Genomic DNA, 23,688 nt, shown 5'->3' with positions numbered 1-23,688 from the left:
CCTGGTGTCGAGACATGGCAATGCGCATGCGCGTGTTTTGTGCTGGTGCGCCTGGCAACACGCCCTCTTCTAACAAGCCTGCGATCGGAATCGCGATGAGGTGAAAAGATTACGCTAGAAGAGCGGTGTCTGTTACTGCCGGCAGTGCGAGCGCTGCATTCTCACACGTGACCATGGCCGAAGCTGGCGCCGCTCTCCTAGCGTAATCTTCTTAAACTCATCGTGCTTCCGACAGCAGACTTTTTTATAAACTCGAGTGTTGACAGGCACACCAGCACAAAGCACGCGCATACGTAATGCCATGTCTGGATCGACACCAGGTGCTTGCAATTCGTCGGACGCCGCAGTGATGCATGAGCTCGCATATCACGTGACAGTTTTGTCCCTGCCTGCAAGTGGGTCGGATGTGGTCAAGTAATCGTTTTTAAGAAAATTTTCTGCAGGATTGAAGACGATGCAGTAAAAGGGGTTTCAGAAGAACTGAATTCTGGGGTTTTACGCGCCAGAAGCGCGATTTGATTATGGTGTGTGCGGTATTGGGAGACTCCCGATTAATTTTGAGCCCCAGTGGATCTTTAACGTGCCCCCAATGCACGGGAAACGGGCGTTTTAACTTCGTTAGTTCTTTAACTTTCTTTAATTTGCCAAATATGCATTTCTCTTTCTCGTGTGACTGACGTCCGCCCCTTCGAGTAATCCAGCTCAATGACTATAATTATGGATTTTAAAAATATGGTCAACAAAAAAAGAAACTCCACGTATATACTTACAGTACGGTATGCTAAGACGTATTCTTGAGCTTCTGCGTGCTCTGTAGTTTTCTTTTTTCTTTCTTTTCTTTTTTTTTTTTTTGCTGTGCGGCCATGTGAAGCTGTTCTTCAAGATTATTATGTTCGCGCACTTCATGTCTGTTTCTTACTTCTGCTTAGAGGTAGGTTGAGGTGAACTTGTTGGTATAGATACGTTTCCATAAAACAGCGCAAATCGTTAACTACAGTGTCTGGCAGCTTACGATATTGCTTGGACACAGAGATAATGGAAACGTATGCTACGAATAATCAAGGTGGTAGATTTGGAAGCGAAGCTTCCTGGACACTATCAGATAGTGAAATGGCGCTTCCGAAGCATGGATGACGGGTCTACAGAACTGAATACTATGGATGGTTGTATCTGCAGGCGTAAAGTACACGCTTGAGTGTATATAACGAATGTTTGTCGAAAATGCGATTAACTGTTAGTCAGTGCTCTTTTTGCCGTTGTTTCTTGCGTCTTCTCAGCACACCAGCAGTACAGGTTTCAACGAATGCGCCAAGCACCAACAAACTTCACTATACAGAAAGCAGTACAAAAAAGGAAATTTGCATAGTAATGACAAATGCTACAAAAAATTCAGAAAAAGAAAACTAAATTAAGGCAATCAGTTCTGCTGAAGCCCACTAGGCGGAGGAATAATCATGCTAGTGGAAAAATTGTCCTCCATCCGACAAGAGTCGAAGCTACAAAAGAAACACTTTGTCAGAATCCTGGTTTCTGAGAAAACTGTTTGGGTTTCCCTTGTTTCCCCTGAAAAAAAAGTAAAGTACCCATTCTGTCGAAAACTGTTTCAGTCGCTGATGAACTTACTGCTGAACCAAGCTCGTTACCTACTGAGATAAAAGGCTACTGGTTTGCCGCTCACTACGCTCCAGTTTCTAGCTTGCGTTTCCGGTTTGGCTCTGTATTTGTTACATAGTAAATTTTGCCGCAAATGTCACTGAGCTCGTACATTGCTGTATTGTTCGTATGGCGCCATTGACAAATTCGGGCTGCCGTGCTTCTGATGACTCTTAATGACCTTACCCTCATCATTGCACTCGCAGGTGCGTTCACGCTTATTTGCGTGTTCGAGTACCTGACACGTGTACTCTCCACCAGTGCACCCCAGTGCACGGACTATGTGTACATCCGGTTCTTCGTGTACTCGACCACGGAAGATAAGGGCCCACTCGTGTTCGAAGAGAAGAAGCAAGTCGGTGAGCCGTGGCGCTGCTGATGCCCGCTTGGCGCCATAGCCTCCGAGATCTGGTGGCACGTGTGGCACACGCACACAGCACCGGATCTCAAAGGCCGCGTTATCACACCTGAAGTTCTATTCTAAAGTTACTGGAGGCAAATGTGGCGCTTCAGTAGGTAACTCACCACGCAGATCACCGCTGTGGTAATTATGCAGGGCAAGGGCAAGATCTGCATGTTTTCAGTTTCCGTCATGTTTGAGTTTTCAGCCAATCAGTGTGGCCATAGCCACAATAAGACGCTAACAGCAACTGTCAAGGTGTCTAACTTGAAAATGTGGAATTACGAGGTGTCCAAACAGCACCACTGCCGCATAATCCATAGAGCAATAATGAAGGGCACACGCTAATTCCATTTGAAAAAGCCACACAGGCAATACACCTGCTCCTAACACGAAAGGCTATTTTTTTTAAGACTAATCAAGAGCCTTCATCTTAATTGCTATTTCCTCCTGTATCCCGCAGGGCGCCATATTGGGACCACCTTTACTCATTTACATTAATGATGTAGTGAACGCTCTTATTAACACTGCTGTTCAGCTAAGTTTGTATGTACATGACTCTGTCTTGTACTCTAACATTACCAGTGTTAATGATCAGGAGATGCTGAATAATGAACTGGTGTAAGACTTGCCAAATGCAAATTAACTTCAATAAACCAGCATCTATAATCTTTTCGAATAAAAAACGAACCCTGAATTTCGCCTGACCTAATGATAGATTTGTACTTACGTCAGCGAGCTCGAGTACCTTTGTGTAACCCTTTCTTACAACTTAAAATGGCACAGACGCGTTCATTTAATTTGTTCCAGGGTGCTAAAGCGACTTCGGAATTTAAAAAGTACCCTAAAATCAGCAGCCAAGAAATGCAAACTACGAGCTTATAAATCGCTTGTGAGGCCACTCTAGAATGTACAGCTCTTTTCTGGTCACCTCACTGCGCATCTAATGTATCAAAGCTTGATGCTGCGCAAAAGTCAGCTGTTGAATTTATTTGCAACCGATATGATCGCAATTGCTTCCCTTCTCTGCATGCTGGCCTGCTATCGCTTGAGCTGTTGGCGCATAGACGCATGTGTGAAAGGATTATAGTGTTGCACAAAATTGTACATGCTTCTGTTTTCATCGATGTACGTGGGACATTTGTTAGCTCTTCTGCGCGTAGAACGCGAAGAGCCGACCCCTTGAATATTGTCCCCTTCCGATCTTACTCCGATAGCTTCAAATTTTCTTTCTTACCATTTGCCATTGAATCGTGGAATAACCTGCATACTTACCTCCTAGAATTGCCGCATGAGCGCTTTGTAAAAAAAGTTCCTTTACACGTGGTATGTGGAGTGTATGTTGTATGAATGTACTTATACCCAATGCTGCCATGTCTCAGATCGGAGATAGCAGTATTTGTATATAAATAAATAAGTAAATGTCTAATGGCAAAGTTACCTGTTCCTTGTTAACTTGTCATGCTAGCAGCCACGGATCAGTTGCAGTCGTTCCTCAAAATCCAATTCGATCTGTTCCCTCTTACACCACTCCCGATTGTACACGGAATACCACATTGTTTGTCTCACGGCTTCGTTAATATGTTGGACGCATGGCCACAAATCCTAGAACGTGAGGCGTGGCGAGACGCCTACGTTTTCGGGAAATATTTCTTGACTATTAAGTGAATGGAGATGGAACTTCTACACAAGATTTCTACGCGAAGCGCACTGTCAACCGATTTAGACCCATAAGGAACCAATGTGCACCCTTAGGCTGTTCTCTGGCCATAACCTACACCCTTGCACAAATGTAAAGATGTGAGTTGTAGACCGATTTGCAAAGACTTTAAGGTTCATGGCGTAAGTGGTATTACATTGTAGTCAGGGCAAGTTTGGCTGTGGTTTCTGTATTAGTTTCGCCGACATTCCATAGCTCCTTTACCTTTGGTAAAAGCAGAAATCTAGCTGGGCGTGAAATTTTGAAGCTAATAATCATCCCATGTGTATCAAGTTCTGACCAACGCAGTCAGAGCCAATCGTGCTTATAACACCGGCAGGACAATCTAGTCTGTATGTCCGGTTTCAGACACCAGGTGGAATAATTTGGAGGCTAGCGAGATTTTATTGCAGCGGCTGCGCCCGCATTTAGAATTAGTTCGACGTTTTCTGACTTCACTTGTACTAAAGTGACCTTTTTTTTTTAAACATGGGCTCACTATGGTAATTAACCTTTAATCATTGAAGATAAACACTATGTTGTATTCGGCTGCCATGCGTTGTTCTAGGCCACTATCATATTTGTTGCTTTTCTTTTCGGAGTTTTTTAATTGTGACCCGTCGCCGCAGCCTCACGTGAATGCCCGCGCGAACAAATGCCTTTGGCACGCAGCGAAGCATGGACGGAACGCGCGTACTGATGAAATTTTCGTGACCGAACTTCTTTCGTAGCTACTTCCACGGCGTTCCATCCAACGTCTGAAACATAGTGTAGGTTGGCGAGAACTCGCAACCAACGCCGGCGTCCGTGGAGGCGACCGAGCCTAATCCCATCTCACTCACTCGTTTGCATTACGCCGATGGCTGTGATTTTCGAACAGGTTCGCCTGGTTTCCGCTCACACGTTGTGAGCACTTTGCGTTTGTGTGCTTCAACAGCAATCTCTTTGCTTAAGTTCGTCATCAGGCTCCCAGGAGATCTGACGAGTAGGACAGCAGGCGAGTAAGACAGCAGCCATTTTGTCTAGGGGGAACGCGTGCAACGGGCAACGTTTTCGCATGTACGAAAACTCGGAAATGGTGAACTAAAAGACGCGATAAAATATCAGTAGCCGGTTGGCGAATATTTCGCATCATTACAAATCACGTTCTGCCAAAAATTAAATGATCCTGTTCCACATTTCCTGCGTAAAAAAAAAAAAAAGTGAATGAAATGGTGGGTCGGCTTCCAGCAGTGCCGAAGGCGGGCTTCGGTACCGTAGCCTTCGCTTCGGAGCTAAGGTGTCCGCAAAAGTCGCAGCCTCTCTACATGGGCGTCTGCTCTGCACTGCGCAACCGCAGTTTAAAGATGGAATCTTTCCCAGAAACGCAGCGACGAATGGGGATTTACTTCCTAGTTATTTGGAGAAGGCACACTTTAGAGCACGTTCGGGAAGTATTGAGAAGTCTCATCGAATAAAGATGGAAGTTCCGGAGCCCATATTTTTGTTTAAATCAGGTGCTGTATAGTAGCAAGCTAAGCCTCCCAAAACTTTATAATGGAATTTTCGTTTAAGTTTGTCCGCGAAACTATTGACCTTCACGAATTACCGGAAAATGCCGGTAGGAACATATTGTGGAACTTTGTCCAACCACAGTGCGTTGGCACGTTGTCCTTGCTACTTGGCTGCCACAGAAGGAGAAGAAGAAGAAAAAAATGAAAGCTGCGTGTTCACGAAAACGTATAGCTGCCGAAAATTTACACTGGAGGCTAAATGGAATAAGCTTGTTTGCTTGAATGATGGCCTTATGTTCGCTTAAACGCTGCACCACAAATGGCTCCACCAACCTGTCTAATTACGTTCACGTTCCAGGTTTCCAAGTATTCTGCGAAGTGCACTAGGTTTACCGTACAGTTTATTTATTATTTTATTTATTTGAAGATGTTATCCGTCGCACATTGAAACAAGATAGGAGTGGTGAACAGAACTAACGAAGCAGTACATTACTGCACACATACTATGCCATTTTGGCACAGTATTATGAGGCCAACGAAGCATTATCGCTTCGGTACTGTAACACTATACAACACACAATAGAGCAGTACATTGCACTACGGCGAGAACACAGTACCACGTCAACGATTAATCGTAACTCATTATCATTTTGAATGCGCATAGCGAAATTCTTTGTCCGTATTCTTTACAAAGAGCATACCGTGGGCTGCACTCTTTGCGCGACGCAGATGGCAACGTCAAGCTGTACTACGATGAAACGGATGACTATTGGAGGCGGTTCAGGTCTTACCGGACACTGGACAACTTCGTGAGAAACAGCAAGCTCCAAATTCCCTACTCGCGCTGGTTGCTCGGCATGTGGGGAACCACGTTCACCCGACTCATGTGAGTGTTGCGGCGTGGCCATACAAAAGTTGTCCTACAGGGCACAGCTACACTGGATGACCAACGTGATAGTTCAGCACAAGCTCCGGCCACGAAATCTCACTGCCCCCTCTACGCTACAGAAGCAGTTACGTAGGGCGGTCAAGCTTTTTTTGTACCGACAGCGACGCCACATCACATAGCCTATAGAGAACGGAGGAAGCGTATCTTGTGACAGACATAGTTTCGCTATATTACCTAGAGTGAAATATGGCACTGCTGCGCTGTAGTATGCATTGGGATGTCCATAGAGTTTCACAAATAACACTTAGAGGGAAATCTGGCGCCACTGTCGATGGGAGTTTCCTGAGGGGCGCTGTGCTGTCATTGGAATGACGGTATATGTGTCTGCGAGGCTTGCGTTGGCTGGTGTTGCAAAAGGGCTTCCTCTAAAACGTGGATATGCCTACACAAGTAACGCGTTCTAAAAGTAAAATTTTCATAAAAGGGCTTCATTCCCGCATATTACATATTTCGCTGAAGTTTACTCCCCTACAAGTCATAACCAAGCGAAGGAAAGCAAGAATAGACGACAAACTGTTCCAAAGAGAGCGCGAATCTTTTCTATCCTCCAACTTTAGCATCCCGCTGATACTTACGTTTCATATAATTGTGCAGCCAATAAAAAGTTCTAATAATTAAACAGAACACGTTTCTGTGTAATAATAAACCTAAACAGCTTCTTACGTGTTGTTTTATAGAAAATGAATCATTGTGAAAAAACTGAACAGTACTTGCCAGGCGCGTCTTCAAGGTGTCCTGGCTCTCCGAGACCGATGCCAATCCGAAGTCACCTCCAAAGGGGAGCGCATTTAGTACGTAGACAAATAGCCTTAAAAATTTTAGGGTGTCCACTATTCGTGTAAAGCCGGGCGGACTGGGCGTTTTCCTGGATGGGCGGAGGCATAAACGTTAGTGGCCAGAGTTGTTCAGCCATAAACATAAACACAGAGCTAATATTGCATCAAGAAAGTACGCTTTTTTGGATGCTGGTCTAAATTTTAGCAGCATCGTAATTGTGTCACAATCTGCCACTGCCGAAATTTTTCACTACTAGCGAAGTAGAATACACTTTCACGTTAAAGAGCCCCTTGTGGTCAGAAATTAACCGGTGTCCGCCACTATAGGGCTTGCCTTTTATCAGGTCATGCTTTCGGCTTGTAAAACTTTAGAATTCAATTTTTCTTTCTTTACTCTTAAATGTTTCTCGGCATCTCGACAGGGGTAAACAAAGCACGCCATGTTGCGGGTCACGTGAATACGTAAGTCACATTTATTCCGTGCTCCTTTTTTTTTTTTGCAAACACCAAAATATGTCACCGATTCAATCGAACTGGGGCCGTGCGTTCCTGCCTGCCTGTTTTCGTAAAATGTGTCGCCAGAGGCATTTGAACTTCCCGCGCGCTTTCTTCCGCTCTAGTGTGAACGCCGCCTTACTTACTCTCGTTGCGACTCAACGCGTGCGTTTCCGCTCTTTTGAATCCTGCAGGCAGGGTCTGTGGAATGGCGACACCTTCCGGACTGCCCTTCGCGACACGCTACGGAGCAACTTCAGCCATAGGTTGAGGATCGCGGACATCGACGGGTTCGCCGTAATCAACTCCATCTTCGCCAACGACAGGGGCCACGGGCGCTCGGAGGCTTTCGGCACGGTACGCACACATGTATATACGGGTGGTACACTGCCGTTTCGGGCACTAGCTGATTTCGTTTTGCGCCGGCGATGCTTTAGCTCCGGCGCCAACTCGGATGCCCCGATTCGAATGCGAACCTGCGAAATGCTCGCATGCTCTCGTTACAATTAATCCTTTATTGATGATACAAATAAATACTAAAAAATTGTTTATCTTATTTTATATGTTAATGTGCAAAACACATCAAGAATAGGTACAATCAAAGAAGAAGAAAAATGGCGCTAACTTTTTCGGCACTAGGGGGAAACCCATGAAGAAAAGTGGAAATGTGTTTCACTTCCAAGTCACACCTAAGGCTTCGTTTTGGTCTTTGCACCTACCGCTCTCGTCGTATGTGCACTTTCATTTGCTTTAAATTTGGTGCGTGAAACCACTGTATAGCCGGGTATCTTTGGCCTGTCTCTTGTGACCGTACTTTCTAAAAAAGAAAGGCGAGTCACGGGCCCCAAATTCTTCTTCTTCTTCGTCCTATATTCCTGCCATAAAACCAACAAATGACGCTTGCCGCCTGTCATTCAATGTCGGCCGAAAGCACTTGGTCAGCAAATTTGTACTCAGTACCGAAACTCAGCAAGGAAAAAACTTTTTTTCTGGTATGTTGCCTGTCGGCGACAGTCGTCAATCAAGGGTTGCCTTGTTCATCAACGCTGCTGATTACTTTAGAGATATGATTGAGCACATTAGTCGAGAAAGTATGCGAGTAGGGTTGAAGATTAATGGGAACAAGACAAAGGCAATGTTTACTAGCTTGGCAAGAGAAGGAAAACTCCTAATTCATAGCCAATCTCTAGAACCTGAGCAAGAGTACGTTTTGCTGGGGCAAATATTTACGGGGGTCCTTTATCATGACAAGAAAATGTACAAACGACAAAAAGTTAGTTGGAGCAGATGCAGAATGGCAGTACCAAGTCACTGTCGACAGCGGCAGCTTACCGTTATCCTTGAGAATGAAAATTTGCCGTATCATTCCATTCTACCGGTAACAACATATTGGACAAACTTGGAGTTTAACAAAGAAGCTTGAGAAGGAATTACGGGGCGCCACAACCAGCGATGCAATGAAAAATATGTGGCGTTACATTAAGAGACAGGAATGCAGTGGCATCGATCACACTAGTTGTCGATGTTCTAGTTGACATTTTAAAAAATGCACATAGGTATGCCATGCAGTTGGCGGGGCGGATTACCACTGGTCTATTAGTGATTACAAAATGGATAGCAAGGGAAGGAAAGTGCAGCAAAGGACGGCAGATAAATAGGTAATGCGCTGAAACGAGTAATTTCGCAGGCCTAAGACTAGTTCAGCTGGCGCGACACACACAATTGATTCCTGGCATAGGCCTTCGTCCTGCAGTGGACATATAAACAGGATACTGATAATGAAGGGTGTAAATTTGTATTTTAGTTTCCCAGACTTGTCTATCACGGCCTAATTTCTACCAGTATGCACCTAGTGTGGGGAACCTATCGATGGTCTTCTGTTTCAGCTCCAGCGCGGACTTTACTTTTATTTTTATTTTTCATTACCTTCGCCTAATATGCGTGCGGAGTGTGATTCGTTACTTTTGCCTAATCTAAAGCATCTGCTTCGCCTTTCTCGTGTTCATATAATCTCGCTAAAACTATTCGCAGGAGCAGATGCCGCGCTTTAGCAATACGATGGATATTTTATTACCAAAGGCGGCCGACCAACGGTTGCGGGCAGTGCTTACACACGAGTGTTTTGGTTGCAGGCTTTCCGGTCGGGGGACAATCCCATCCTGGAACCCAACTGGGCCTACATTCACACTGCCGCCATTTGGCCTGGGGGAAGCATGTATGTCAACGAGACGATGCTGCAAGATGTACTCAAGTGCGTTGCTGATGTCTTGCTCCTACAATAGCAATTTTTGATGTGGATGTTTATTTGCCTCTTCGCCTCCCTCCTTCCTTCACCTGCTGTCTTGCCGATTATGCAAAGATATGGGCTGCTGAGTATGTTGCCGCTGAGTATGTACTTCTGGGTGTACGCTCGCAAAGGTAACTTGGGCCATTCGGTATGTACCTTGTTAACTTGGGACACTGATTATGTACAACTAGGCACGAGCCACTGAGCAGGCAAACGTTCTTAACCATTCACCCGCAATCGGTATGTGCCAGTTGGGAGGCGCTCGAATAAACAAGCAGTGTAAGTGGCAAAAAGTGAATGACGACGGCCGCATAATGCTGAGGAAGTCATCTATACTCAGACATGCAAAGAGAGAATTGAAGGAAACAAAATGGGGACAGCGCGTGGACTAATAGAGCAGCACTGAGGTACATAGAAGTGTAGATAAAGACATTTCGGTGTACATAAAATAAAGCTTCGGTTACCGCCGGTTCACTCATATGCACGGTATCGACCACTTACCTTTTCTTAATCGGTATTTCTGTATATATATCGAATACGGAACATTTTCTTGGTTCTCAACGTAGGGGGAAAAATCGAAATACCAGACTCAGCATCTACTCTGCCTCCTGAATCATTCACCGCGGCAATAGCACATGTGGGCTCGCATACACCACCAACTATTACCCCCTCCTCCCTACCACGAGCCTCCTTCCGACCTGTGCGAGCGTTCTCATTTATTAGGGTTTTAACGTGTGCGGTATTCCGGTAAATGCAGGAAGGTCGGGGGGAATACCGGGTGAGCGGGAGCGCAAGCGTGAACTGCCTGCACGGTGCAGCCCCCTGGTGGCACAGAACTGAACCAGACAAACACACAACTATTACTGCAGTTACGGAGTGCGTTCTATACTTCACTGCTGGTGTAAATGTTTGGCAGCGGAGTAATGGGTGAGCACCATGTCGGCTCTTCTGAAAGTTTACACCCGCAGCGAAGTATGGCCCTCTTGTTTAGTGCAATATTAGCTCTATTATTATTTATTTATTTATTTATTTATTTATTTATTTATTTATTTACCTTCAAGGCCAATGGTATTACAAATGGGAGTGGGAAAAATGCAATCATAAAGAGAACAACAAGGTACAGTGAGTTACAATAACAATTTCAAACAGGCATGAACTTAAGCAATGGTAATTAGTGCCTCGCGAAGACGTTGGTTATCAATGGTTGATGCAGTGTCAGCAGCAAAGTGTTTCCACTCGATTGCTGTACGCGGAAGAAAAGATTAGGAAAAAGCTTTTGTTTTAGAAAATAGAATACCTACCTTATGGCGATGATCAATACGATGAGACATATATTGCGGTGATAGAATAAATTTGTCGTGAAGAACGGTATGGTAGTATATGTTGTGAAATAAATTCAAGCTGCTAAGCTTTCAACGCATGACTAGAGACGGAAGGGAAAGGCTGGCTTTGATGATCGCTATGCTAGCAGTGCGATTGTAGTTAGAGAGAATGAAACAAATCGAGTTATTCTAAACAAGTTCTACGGCGGTGATTAACTTTACATGCATAGGATCCAAAAAAAAGGCAGCGTATTCAAGATTTGGTCCAATTAATGTATGTAAAGTGTTTGGTTAACTGAAGAGAGAACAGTGGAAAAGTTGCGACGTAAGTATCCTAGCATACGGGTAGCATTGTCAATATTTTCCGTATGCACTGTCCTTATTTAGATTAGATGATATATGAACACCTAAGTATTTATAATGTGTGACGGAGTCTAGTGGAACGTTGCTCAAAAGATAAATAGGAGGACTACGAGTGTTTCGGGCGACACGCATAATCTTACATTATTCTACGTTTAGTTTCACTCGCCATGTTTTACACTATTATTATTAGCAATGTTAGCTCTTTATATAGTGTACTATAATGGGGGAGTGAGGGCGCCGGAACCACTCCCCCGTTCTAGTATTCTATCAATACGGGGAGAGGCCCGTCGTGATAGCGCAGTTTCAAAACAGAGGCGCCCCCTCCCCCACCCCCCACCCACCTATCTTGGTAGTGAGGTTTCAAAAGTGAGGGGCCCCTTTTCATTTAATGACATATTATGTGCAAATTTTCACTAGTGGTAAGTACAATGCATATGTATGTGTGAATGCGAAACTATATGTCCATCGTCTCTGCCCTTGCGTTACGTAACATAACCTAAGCCACCTAAAACAGCAATGATCTATAAAAAGAGCAAAAAAAAAAACTATGGACGCGCACGCAGCTCGAAACGAGGACCTCACAATCGCAAACTCATATGGCGCCACGAATCGCGAGCAAGAAGATGTTATATATATATATAAGTATATATAGAGTATATAAACGGAAGGGAAATATCGCCGCAGTTGGCCGTGCAGCGCACGCTTCGCACATCTGCGCGATCTCGCTGTTCCACGTGCAGGCCTGCCGACGTGGTCGGGATAAGCACAAGCAACAGCACTGATGAGAACAACATCATCTTGGGCCGAGGAGGAGGGAACACCGTTGAATACAAGGCTGCTTCCCCACCAAACCCCATCAGACCAGTGGCTTCAGGCGTCCGGGGAATGGTGAGTGGGAGCTTACGTTTGTATTATATTTGTTGGTTATTAATGCATTACCATCAGGCGTGTCAGGGTGAAAATGAGTGCATGTGGAATCCGGGGAGCCGGTCACGTGTAGAGACGGAGAGGGGCTGGGAGAGCGTGTATGTATGTATGTGTGTGTGTGTGTATGTATGTATGTATGTATGTATGTATGTATGTATGTATGTATGTATGTATGTATGTATGTATGTATGTATGTATGTATGTATGTATGTATGTATGTATGCATGTATGTATGTATGTATGTATGTATGTATGTATGTAATTCGCGGGCGCTAGTTTGAATCAACTAGCACAGGACAGGGGTAATTGGAGGTAGCAGGGAGAAGCCTTCGTCCTGCAGTGGACATAAAACAGGCTGCTGCTGCTGCTGATGATGATGATGATGATAATGATGATGATGATGACGACGACGACGACGACGACGACGACGACGATGATGTATGTATGTATGTATGTATGTATGTATGTATGTATGTATGTATGTATGTATGTAAAGAGCCTGAGCTGGAAGATATTATTCGACGAGTGTTGTGTAATAATGAACTTGTATAGTGAGCAAGGAAGACTGCAATATCTGCTAATGGCGGTGCTTTACAGTGTAAGCGCATGTCGGTGGTATTCGTCGCTTTGTGCCGCCCCTGTGGTGGAGCGCGGAACCTGAGACAAGTCTCCCGGGTTTGTTCTCAAAATCATCGCGCTTCATATATAGCTGTAACAAATAATGCTGTGCTTTTTAATGCATTAGCATGGTGAGTGTCACAGCAGCGGAAAGTGCATGATTGTTGTGCAATCTGGGAAGCCGGTCACGTGGTATAGGTAGAGAGGGGACAGGAGGGTTTAGAAGAGCGTGTATTTGTATATAAGAAAACGACAGTGAAACCAAGGAATGCACCGGGGAAGTTAGCTGTGGTTGAAATAGAAATCTAGGTAATAATTACGCGTGCATTGCACTAGCAATTGTGCTACGGCGACGGCTACCGATCCGTCCGCTAACTTCGGTACTTATGTTTGGTAGATCTAGCCCTGGGAGTGTTAGCCAGCGCCACTCAGAAGCATGGTGGGCGGATGTCAGGTGAGCTCCTGAACAACACTTAGCAATGCAGTGAACCCGCTTTAAATCGTGGATCCGGGCCCTTAGAAAGATGCGACGTAATGCTGACGCACCTCTCTCGCGTCTACCGCTAAATCGCCACCAAATTTTTCCTTTCCTCTTTTTCGTCCGCAGCTTGACATACTGGCGGAGTTTCCGCACTGGAAGCAGGTGCTGGGTCACCAGCAGCTGTGCTTCTCTCTCACGACGTCCATCAACTACATGCGCAGCAGCGCCGACAACATCGACTTTGTCTCGGACATTCGATTGAGCGAAGATGTGCAGCGATACCATCGGATAAGGGTGAGTCAAGGCGCAGCTTTCGTCAAACACACAACGATTCTTTGTTCCGTGCCCTAAGGAGTGCTATAGCAACGAACACATTAGTCAGATAACACTGTAGACAGATGCACACGCAAAACGAACAAGGCTTTCATAACAAGGTTGATGAGGAAAATTAGGCCAAGAAACGACAGCGCACACGGGAATGGAAAGCAAAAGCGAGGGTAACTCCCAACTGGTTTGCAGGGAGAAAGCTTTTACTATATGTATCACCTTGTCACGCATGCGCACAATAATATCCAAGAGCGTCGCAGGATGAACACGTCTACGTCAGAGAACGTATACGTGTCCTCGTGAGCAATGCAAAACGAATTAGTTCAACGATTGCTTTTTTCCATAACATGGCTTCTTGAACAAAGCTTAGCGCGAAGCAAATGAGCAAGGCGACCTAAAAAGGCTTCTTGAAGAGCGCTCACCGTGAACAAAGCCTCTGGAACAGGATGAGACAATTTCCGGAAACAAAACTACCGGCCTACGCGGTCTTATCAGCCTAATACAGTTGATGAAACTTATGCTGAACAAACACCTCGTACAAGCGCCAACTGGAACGTCTACCCTACTAATTCGCTCGAATGCACATCGCTAGCGTCCTTTTGGCAAGCGATGACAAATGCTGTACCATCTTATCAAGAACATGCCACGCTAATATTGCATTTATTTTTAACTTTTATATCAGCAACATGCATGCGTGTGATATCCATCATTCTATGTTTCTTTACATGTAACATCGACCTTCAATGCTCAGGGTGTTCGATGCTCTCGTGAATTGTACTACTCGTACATCTTAGTTTAAAACCTGTGCACTTGTGCTTCTTGTTTCCCAAGTATTCTGCCCCTGATATTCAGGTATATGTTTAATTTAGGTCAATATGATAGCGTGTTGTGTTGCTTGCTATTTGCTTGTTGTAATGTATTTTTATTTATCTTGCACCTACACCCGCCTAAGGCCTCAAACGTAGGTAAGCAATATGTCAAAAAGAAAAAGTTACGAGCACATGACATAAGTGCCTGGAAAAGATTGATGACGTTATTGCAGAAATGCATTCCCAACTCCCATGATTGAATAATAGTCCTTTTATAAGCTGTAAACTGTAGCCAACTATAGATAACAAGGAAAGCTATTTACATTACATTCTCACCTAAGTAACAAGAAAACTTGCGGTTTGGTCAATTTAATCGAGTTGCCTCGAAAGTCGTTAGTACGCCTTTACAGCACACTGTACGTGCTCAATGTAGGAATGATGATGATGAGTCTGTGTGCCAGTCTGTCGTTCGGTTCCTCAATAAGTCCGCCAGTCATTCAGCCACTTGGTCGGTCGGTCAGAGCTACAGTACATCGGTCAGTCAGTCAGGCGTCCGGTAGGTTCATGAACACATAGACGCTGCATTAGGGCTTGAACTTCGCCAAGGCGTTGGCGCGGTACTGCTAACTTGGCCGGCCCCTTTAGATAAATATTTATTTTTGATAAAGCATACCGCGCACGCACTCCGAGGAGGGAACTCGTTAAAGAACACGAGGCTGTTACAGGCCATGGGGCTATGCTTCATTCAGTTGATTCCAATGCGCTATCATTGTCGGAAGAAAAAGAAAAGTCGCAGTTTCGTCCAAAAGTAGAAGCATCGATTGCGATAACAAATTAGTCGACATCCATGCGAAGATAGGATATTAGTTTTATGGGCCAGATAAAATTTGAAACATTCGCTTACTAACTAAATTAACAAGGACGGTGTCATGCGCGCACGGGTAAAAATGAGCACATCGCACCCAATGACCGCAGAAACTCGCTGTCAAAACGCTGAGTCAGCAAGCGCGGCAGCAGCAGCGAGGGGACTGACTTTCGTGCTGCCTTGCACTTCAACGCAAACTAAGCGCGCTTTGTGCAAATCGCAGGGTCGCTTTGAAGGTGAGGCCCGCGTGGCCGCGCCTACGCAGCAGCCGCCATAGCAGAACGCCCCCCCCCCCCCCCCCCGCTACCTTGCGCGCGACGAAAGACGGCGCGCGTCCTCCCCCTTTTCCTCCCTTGCACGCGCGAGATTGAGGCGTGATCGTCGGCTGATTCTTGCAAGCTCTCACTCGCACATGCAGCATATGGCGAGCGGCGACGATGTTATCGCGCTTGGACTTTACGCGAAACATCACGGCGACGGCGATGGCAGAAATGCGCCTGGAGTGTCCATGTAATTGCTATCGCAATAAAATAAAAGCTAAACGCACTTGTTCTAAGAAAAATTCGGCGGTGATTTCGCAGGTAAAAGCAAGAGAAATGCGTTAGCATTTGGCTACACTTCTTTGACATCCCGGATCCATGATTTGAACCACGCTCACCACATTTCATAGTGTTTTCCGGGAGCTCACTCGATACAGGTCCTGCATCTTTGAGGGGCGTAGTGCACCGATACCGTATATGTGCATATATATGCTCTATTAACCTCTCCCGCTCTCTCTCTCTCTCTCTCTCTATACCTCTACCGCGTGACCGAATTCCCGCACTCCACGCACGCACCTTTTTTTTTCCACTTTGACCCTCCTAATGCTAACGCATTAAAAATTAAGCGGTGTAAGAGAATTAGGGCACTATAGGGGGCTGGTAAGTCTGGTTTTGACGGGAGGTATTCGTCCGCCATCATGATGCTCTCCGAATGCTTCTAAGCCTCTGCTGTGCAATGTGCGCACTCTGTCTGATTGTTTCGCTTTGCTTGGCGCCCCCTATGTGCAGTTCACCACCAGGGACAACAGAAACCGATACCCGGTTGAAGCGAAAAACACCACCTATCACTTCGATAACACGACCTATACGCACTTCTGGCGGTACATTCGCAACGGCGACTTGTTGACCTTGTTCGCGTACGACATGAACGACACGCTGCAATACAAGGTAAATAACCTTCGAGACGAATGGCCCAATGAATCAGTGTCAAGAAAAAAATTGAGGCTAGTGGCTACTGATCGGCTTTTAAAAGCCCACTACCACTACATTTCAGCTTGGCTAAATTAGTTGTAAATCAGTGGTGTGCAGAATTTTGGTAACATTGACTAAGCTGCAGGGCTGGCAATTTCCGATTTTCTTAACGATACTGACAACCAATTTTCGTCGTACATATTTTTTTAGTGCAAAGTAAACGTTAAGGGTCAGAGCATCTAATCGTAAATTGCCAGCGCGGAAAACGCTGTGGAAGATTTCTTTAGCAGAATTTTTTTATCTGTGGTGAGGACGTAGTCGTTCACTGGGAGCAGGTTGAAAACGGTGATAGGTGAGCGCGATGGCGATTATACGTTGATATTAGGGAGAGGCAGACGACAAGTGTGACCGTAGCTGGGACAAATATGATTTTTTTATAATATTTGGGGTTTTACGTGCCAAAACCACTTTCTGATTATGAGGCACGCCGTAGTGGAAGACTCCGGAAATTTTGACCACCTGGGGTTCTTTAACGTGCACCTAAATCTAAGCACACGGGTGTTTTCGCATTTCGCCCCCATCGAAATGCGGCCGCCGTGGCCGGGATTCGATCCCGCGACCTCGTGCTCAGGAGCCCAACACCATAGCCACTGAGCAACCACGGCGGGTACAAATATGATTTTCTTTATTAAGTCCACGTTCCTTAGATTCATATTTTCCGAATTTTTAAAGTATTTCTGCGTTAATAGCTACGTGTTTTCGTGGCTTCCTGTCCAACTGCTTTGGTATTTAACCAGGCAAAACGAAACCAATCGAATAGAAAACAAAACGCCTTTACACGTAATTTACTGCGTGTTGCCGTAGCCACGCGTGCGCTTTTGATTTCCGAAGCATAGAATAATGCCCGAGTGTATGATAAATACCCGCTGCAATTTTAAGCAATAATTATGCTTTACTTAATAACAGTCGACTTACGTACAGTATTCTCATAGAATGCATGCGAAGTACGAAGATTTCACTGTCTGCACTCGCCGCATACTGACTTTTGAGACTTTCTTTGCCAATTTAAAATTAAAATTCCTACTTTAATCGCAAACAGCGTGCTGCATTCTATCACGTTAAATCATGGTCATTTCATTTCCATCAACGTCTCACAAGACATCCTGGCCAGTTGTCGGTCGTTCTAATAAACACTCATTAAAGAGTACCTTAGCAGACGACGCGTGTAGCTGTGGGTTAGGGAATATAAGTTGCACATCGCCTCCGAGATTTACAGCGCGGCGAGAACGCCGCCGAATCTCGGAAGCCATGACATGGAGCTGCGTGGTTCTCAGCATTCCGGGTCGTGCGTCATGTCGAAGTGTAATAGCGCTTCTTTCTTTTTTGTTTCGGTATCCCAAACATCTTTTTTGCCAGCCTTCTAACACGTGCACTGATAATTAAAACGTAAAATATTGTACGGAAGCTGCTGTACATCTAAATTATCTGAAACAATACTTTATTGGGGGGTCGAACATGTCGTTGCAGTTGGCTTTTAATTTGCGGTTTATCGATGAACGTCTTGTTCGCGACTTACTTCTGGTGATGTTGAGCCCGATCAGATTCGGGCTTGGTCTGATCTTGGTGAGTTTTAGCGAAGGTAAGCCAGAATGTGTGTGATCCTGGAGATTCTGAGCCTGAGTGAGCCTGAAATATAAGGTATGGTTCTTTGTACAAACTCTGAGTGAGCTATGACTAAAAATAGTAGCAGTACTTCCGTAGATGACACCGCCCTAAAACCACGCTTGATCGTGCGCGTGTATGGTCAAAGCCAGACATTTTGAACATTGCCTCTGCAGTCATTTATATATATAAAAAAAAGAATATTTCAGAAGCCCGCGCGAATTTCGACAACTTTCTGTAAGCAACGGTGATAAGTGTGCTTTTTTTATTAGCATGCGTATTTACCGCACTTAGTCGTGCCGTCTTTGCTGCGTTATAGCATTATTTTGGTTGGGCTTACAACACTAACGCGCAGCGGAGAAGTTACGAATAAGTGCCTTATATACGCATGTTATTACGAGGCCGCACCCTTTCAATGTTGCTAACTGAAAGTTGCTGAAATTCAGGCGCCCCTTTGCAATGTTATTTTTCAGAATGCTACCCATCGAGTTATGCTGGTGCAGTGCGGGGGAAGTTCCACAGACGGCCGCGGGGGCAATGTTCAAAATTCCTCGGCATGGATCCAGCGGTCGCGTATAGTGAAGCCACGTGGCCAGAACGATCTGCGCCCATTTTCCATTAATGCTGGCTCGCAGATAGACGAGATGCTTAAAGCACACGGAGACGACAAGTGCGTCGTCTTCGACGACTTGGGCGAAGACGACGAAGCTAGGAGTTTCACCGCCAGTGGGACGACCGTCCAATTCGGAAAGTTAAGCATGCTCCAAGTCGTGCAGGCGGCGATGGTGAAGAAGTACGGGGAGCCCTTTCCCTGACGGACGAGAGGGCCTGGACCCTTTTCTACAGTGCCCGTCGTCAGTCCAGCAGCGCCGGCCATTTTTCAAGCGCACAGCAGCGAGAGTGACGTCACCATCGAGGAGGTGTGACGACACTTGGCGAGTTGACCCGAAGGCGGCGCTCCCTATTTTACAGACAGAAGACTGCTAATTGTTGTGCTTCTCGGAGCAGTCGGCGTGCGCGGAATGCCACGTCGTTGTTACTTTGTGGTGACTTATAGTTTTCACGCTTGAACCCTCGGCGAGACGTGGATAGTTGTGTGTGCTTAGCGTGTGTGTGTGTGTGTGTGTGTGTGTGTGTGTGTGTGTTTTGCCTCGGCGCTATGAACGCAATCTCCATTGACATAATCTTGCGTGTCATCACTTTTTTTTTATTTAGTAGCTAACCTGGCCCGGTCAGCACGCAGAAACTTGATTTCGAGAGGCGTGTCGCGACAGTGTTGCTTCGTTATCGTAACGCTCACACTCGAACTGTAAACCCCGACGTAAGCATGTGTTTATTTTTGCTTTTGTTTTATACCGCATGAATGCAATCGCCATTAAGATTAACGTGTTATCAGGGGGCCTACGCGATCTGGATGGCAAAGGGCGAGTGCGTTGCTTCGACGGCGATGCATAACGCCCTGAATATGAATGATTACGATTATAAAATAATGTTACCTTGCGTATGCTTCATTTGAATAGAAAACAATTTACGTGCGCGCTTTTTCTTTTTTAGCCAGTAATTTGTAATATTTCATCTCGTTGGCCTTATACCGACCCAACGTCACAGGTAAGCTAACAATATACACTGCAATAAAGCAGTTAATTCCTCGATTCGGTTATGCCTCATGTTATAACATGGGGGTTCTAAATTTTTATATGCGTTACTTTATGTGAAAATGTGAGCTAGGAGCTTGTACAGCTGCAGCGGTGAAGGCTGAACAGCGTTGTGCTGCAGCGCCACCTGCGTCGGAGATGTCGCTATAAAACAGCCCGTTACGAACGCACTCGAATAACTGTCGCTGTATTCGATGGAGGCTCCGGCTGACTTCCACCTTCAGCAGCTGCTGCTGCCTTTCATCGAAGGTTTGACCGAGAAAACATAGGCTTACTGCTTCCTAAGGGTGTGAGAGAACTCGGACATCTTTTATGTACTGGTTATCATATTGGCATACATTCGTGAAGAATTTTAAAGCGATTTTTCATTAGCATGTTCAGGCGCTTTGGAAGCACTTTGAATTTACCTGACCGGCTAGTTACTGCAAGCGCATGCTGACTTCAGAACGCAGCACTCCCCGCAACTCGTGGAAATTCAAATTAAAACCCGAGGATTTACTTGCAAAAACTACGACCTGATCGTGAAGCACTCCGTAAGGGTAATTTCGGTTAGTTCTGATTACCTTAGGTTTTTTTTTAACGCGCACCCAATGCACGGCACACGGATGTTTTGCTTTTTATTTACATATTCAAAGAAATTAGATTTTCGATGGTTTGTTTTGAACGCTGTTCCCCCGGCACATATTGATGCTCTATTATTCCCTGGACGCATCCCTAAAAGGACGAGGTAAAACAACCTTTCGAATTCCCCTCGTGCAAGATACGCTTTGCGCATTAGCCACGTCGCCGAGCCACAATTGTAGAACGTGAGAGCGCGCCTCTTCCAGCTCGCGGTTTGCTCACGATGAAGTTTTATCGGATGTCACACGGTCTTTATAGATTGCGAGCGCGCCAAGTCCCGAATGAGCTTTATCTGGATGAAGTGCTCCTACGCAGTCACTTTCGATCGCGATCTTCATCGATCCGGATCCAAACAATCGCGATCCACGCATCGCAATCGGGCCTCGTGATCGCGATTGTAGGCTGCCGACCGGAGTTGCAGACGATCAGCAGACGATAATACTTTTACCTCCGATTACAAGCAAAAGACATTTTTTTTAAACGTAAAGGAGCTTTGTACTACAATTTTAGCAGCATGTTACAGAAATTTGCTAATTTTTTTTAATCCCTTAACGACCACTGGTGTACTTGAGCTCTCCCAAACTCCATCGGGATCGTTGGACCATGTAGCAGTGATCATTATCAATCGTGATTAAGGAATCCGGTCCGGATCGGCCTTGATTGCGATCGAGAGTGGAAGTGTCACAAAGGCATTAGAAGTTGCCAGGCGCATTCGTCCTCGAAATTCATCATACGGTGGCGCGTTTCCACAAGGTCAAGCACGCCATGTCTTTGAATTCAACATGTTTTGATGTTGAATAGAACTCCCGCTTCCTCCACAAGTTGCACCATGCACAGTAAACATAATTTACACCCCAGTAGTGAATAAGGGCGCAAATGTGTTCTAAACTAGAATCCTCCCACCCTTGTATTGGGGGGGGGGGGGGGGGGGGAGGTGTAAGGATGTCAGTTAGACCGAGTTACACCTTTATTCACATTTAAGCCCCCGTGTCTCAGAGCAATAGCAACACGTCAGCACTCTGTGACTTATGTGTCGACGTGTCACCGGAAGTCGGAAATGGTATACGCAAAGGAAACACGACAGATACGCACAACCCACACAAAGCACGCAACAACCCACAACATGCAGAAGTAAAATCGCCCGTTCAAGACCAGTGTCCTGCGGAAATGAGCAGTTTCTGCACATTCTAATGTGGGGTAAACTTGCTGCGAATTGCATAAATTTGTTGTGAAGTGTCCGGGCAAGCGCGCTTATCGGAGGAAACGTAGGAATTCCGTTCGGCTATCGCCACTACGTCTCGTTCGCTCTCAAAAGCGAAAAAGCTCGAGTTTCTCTTCTTTTTCTTTTTCGACACGCACGTACACACACAAAGGCTCTCATCTAAATGCAGGCGCAACGGGGTGAAGCAATTCCAACCTTGGGCAGCCGCCGGACAGATCTGGCTGGAATGTTTTGCACACGAGAAAACGAAAACAAAAGTCAAATTCTAGCCACAGCACGACGGTTGCAGAAATTCGGTCTCAATATCAAATATTTTACGAGAATTGCAAATCCTCAGCGAGCTGCGGCTATAAAACGCGCTACACTATTCTGCCTACATAAGTTAGCGGAGCTAAACAGGTGTCTGTACAAAACAACCTAGCAGGCGCTTCGGGTAAATTATATTCGAAATCTATTTCATGTCTCCCTTTAATGGGGGGAGGGGGGGGCTTTTATTGAAGCCACAGCTTGTCATTACCTACGGATTTCCGTCTTTATGGTCATTAAAGTCAGTGCGAACCTAAGAACGCATTGACCAACACTGGTGCAAAAGTCGCGATTTCTCTTTCTCCCCTGAAGAATCAGCCCCAGCCTCAGAACAATACAATTACTAGAGCTCAATAAAGTTTTCACTCGCTCACTCACTGACTCTCGTGGTGAAAATGTGGTGCACTGTAATGCTGATTCCACATAAACCCTTCCGTTGAGAGTCGGTGCTGTGTTCATGTTGTGTATGTCTGTCCACTTTCATGTGCCGTCTCATACACTGCAAAGCGTTACATCTCTTCTTTCGCCACGGACACACATCCAAAGAGGGTGCACTCAACGCTATTGCGCCTAACAACTATCGCGAATCTAGCGTTCCTAAAGATGGCTTTCGGCTCCAATCGAGACTCGCCTCCCGAGTAAAGCCGTTCTCCCTACGCAGTAAGGTCTGCTTCCTGTAATCCCTTTCGGGGAGAGGTCGAAATCGCGAAGGGCTGATCTCTCGAGGATAAAAAGGGGTGATTCGTCCCACTTTCGGGGAGAGGGGTGACGGGACCACCACCTGGTGTCGCTCGCTAACGAGGTCAGACGTGTCCCCCGAGATGGGAGCGTGTCCGATTGTGGGTGGCGCTGAAGTGCCGTTTTCATCCGAACGCCGCAGATGTGGCTTGCATGCTGTTTGCAGCGAAGAGAATTGAAACTGTCGCTCATTTTGCGCCTTGCAGTCGTATTCAGAATCCCGTTTCATTTCCTTTGCATACGTTAAGAGAGAGGGAGAGAGGGGGGAAATAGAAGAAGAGGTAGCAAGGTTGAAAGAGCGTTCATGCGGGCTCGCTGTACGTATCAGAGTCGAAGCCGAGCGAAAGCATGGTACATGGCAAGAATGACGGATCGCAAAGCGCAATGTATACACCGGAATGGGGGCAATGGCAACAGAACAATACCTTGTGAAAGTGATTACATGTGATTGCACGCGAAGTACCATTATCCCAGCCGCGCAAGTGGAAATAAATGAAAAACAAAAATTCGGCATCTTTGTCAAACAGATCAAAGAGGTTATTCAAATTTACTGCCCAGTTGGATGATCTGCGCCGCAGGGAAGGGGAAACTGCAGAAAAGTTAAGATGAAAGGAAACAAGTACTTATTTGAAGAAGGCGCCTGACAAAGGTACGGAAAAAATGTTATCGCAATACAAACTTCTTCAAATCAGTGATGGAAGCAATAGTCGAGATTCTAGGTGCGTGCGACTGCTTGGAGACTGCAAATGCCTCATCCTTCCTGATGACACCAACGGGGGAGGGACAGT

The 23,688-nt window shown here is 45.7% G+C and overlaps 1 protein-coding gene across 1 annotated transcript; it reads left to right on the top strand.

Moving 5' to 3' along the window:
- Nucleotides 1-301: 301 nt before the first annotated feature.
- On the top strand, nt 302-19,173 carry LOC142588892 (uncharacterized). The gene is made up of 9 exons (XM_075700707.1): nt 302-395; nt 1,860-2,012; nt 5,975-6,131; nt 7,660-7,822; nt 9,598-9,716; nt 12,178-12,325; nt 13,590-13,757; nt 16,514-16,672; nt 18,832-19,173. The coding sequence occupies exons 1-9, from the start codon at nt 302-304 to the stop codon at nt 19,171-19,173; spliced, it is 1,503 nt and encodes a 500-aa protein (XP_075556822.1).
- The last annotated feature ends 4,515 nt before the right edge of the window (nt 19,174-23,688 follow it).

The sequence above is a fragment of the Dermacentor variabilis genome, chromosome 7 (assembly GCF_050947875.1).
Source record: "Dermacentor variabilis isolate Ectoservices chromosome 7, ASM5094787v1, whole genome shotgun sequence".
In the NCBI taxonomy this organism is placed as follows: Eukaryota; Metazoa; Arthropoda; class Arachnida; order Ixodida; family Ixodidae; genus Dermacentor; species Dermacentor variabilis.
The sequence above is the reverse complement of the archived record's forward strand: the minus strand, read 5'-3'. Positions and strand labels throughout refer to the sequence as shown.

Bases quoted from the DNA above. Each gene is read 5' to 3' on its own strand.
- LOC142588892 (XM_075700707.1), top strand. From the start codon at position 302: ATGTCTGGATCGACACCAGGTGCTTGCAATTCGTCGGACGCCGCAGTG. The intron at 9,717-12,177 runs GTGCGTTGCTGA...TTCCACGTGCAG, and splicing joins ATGCTGCAAGATGTACTCAA to GCCTGCCGACGTGGTCGGGA. The intron at 16,673-18,831 runs GTAAATAACCTT...GTTATTTTTCAG, and splicing joins ACGACACGCTGCAATACAAG to AATGCTACCCATCGAGTTAT.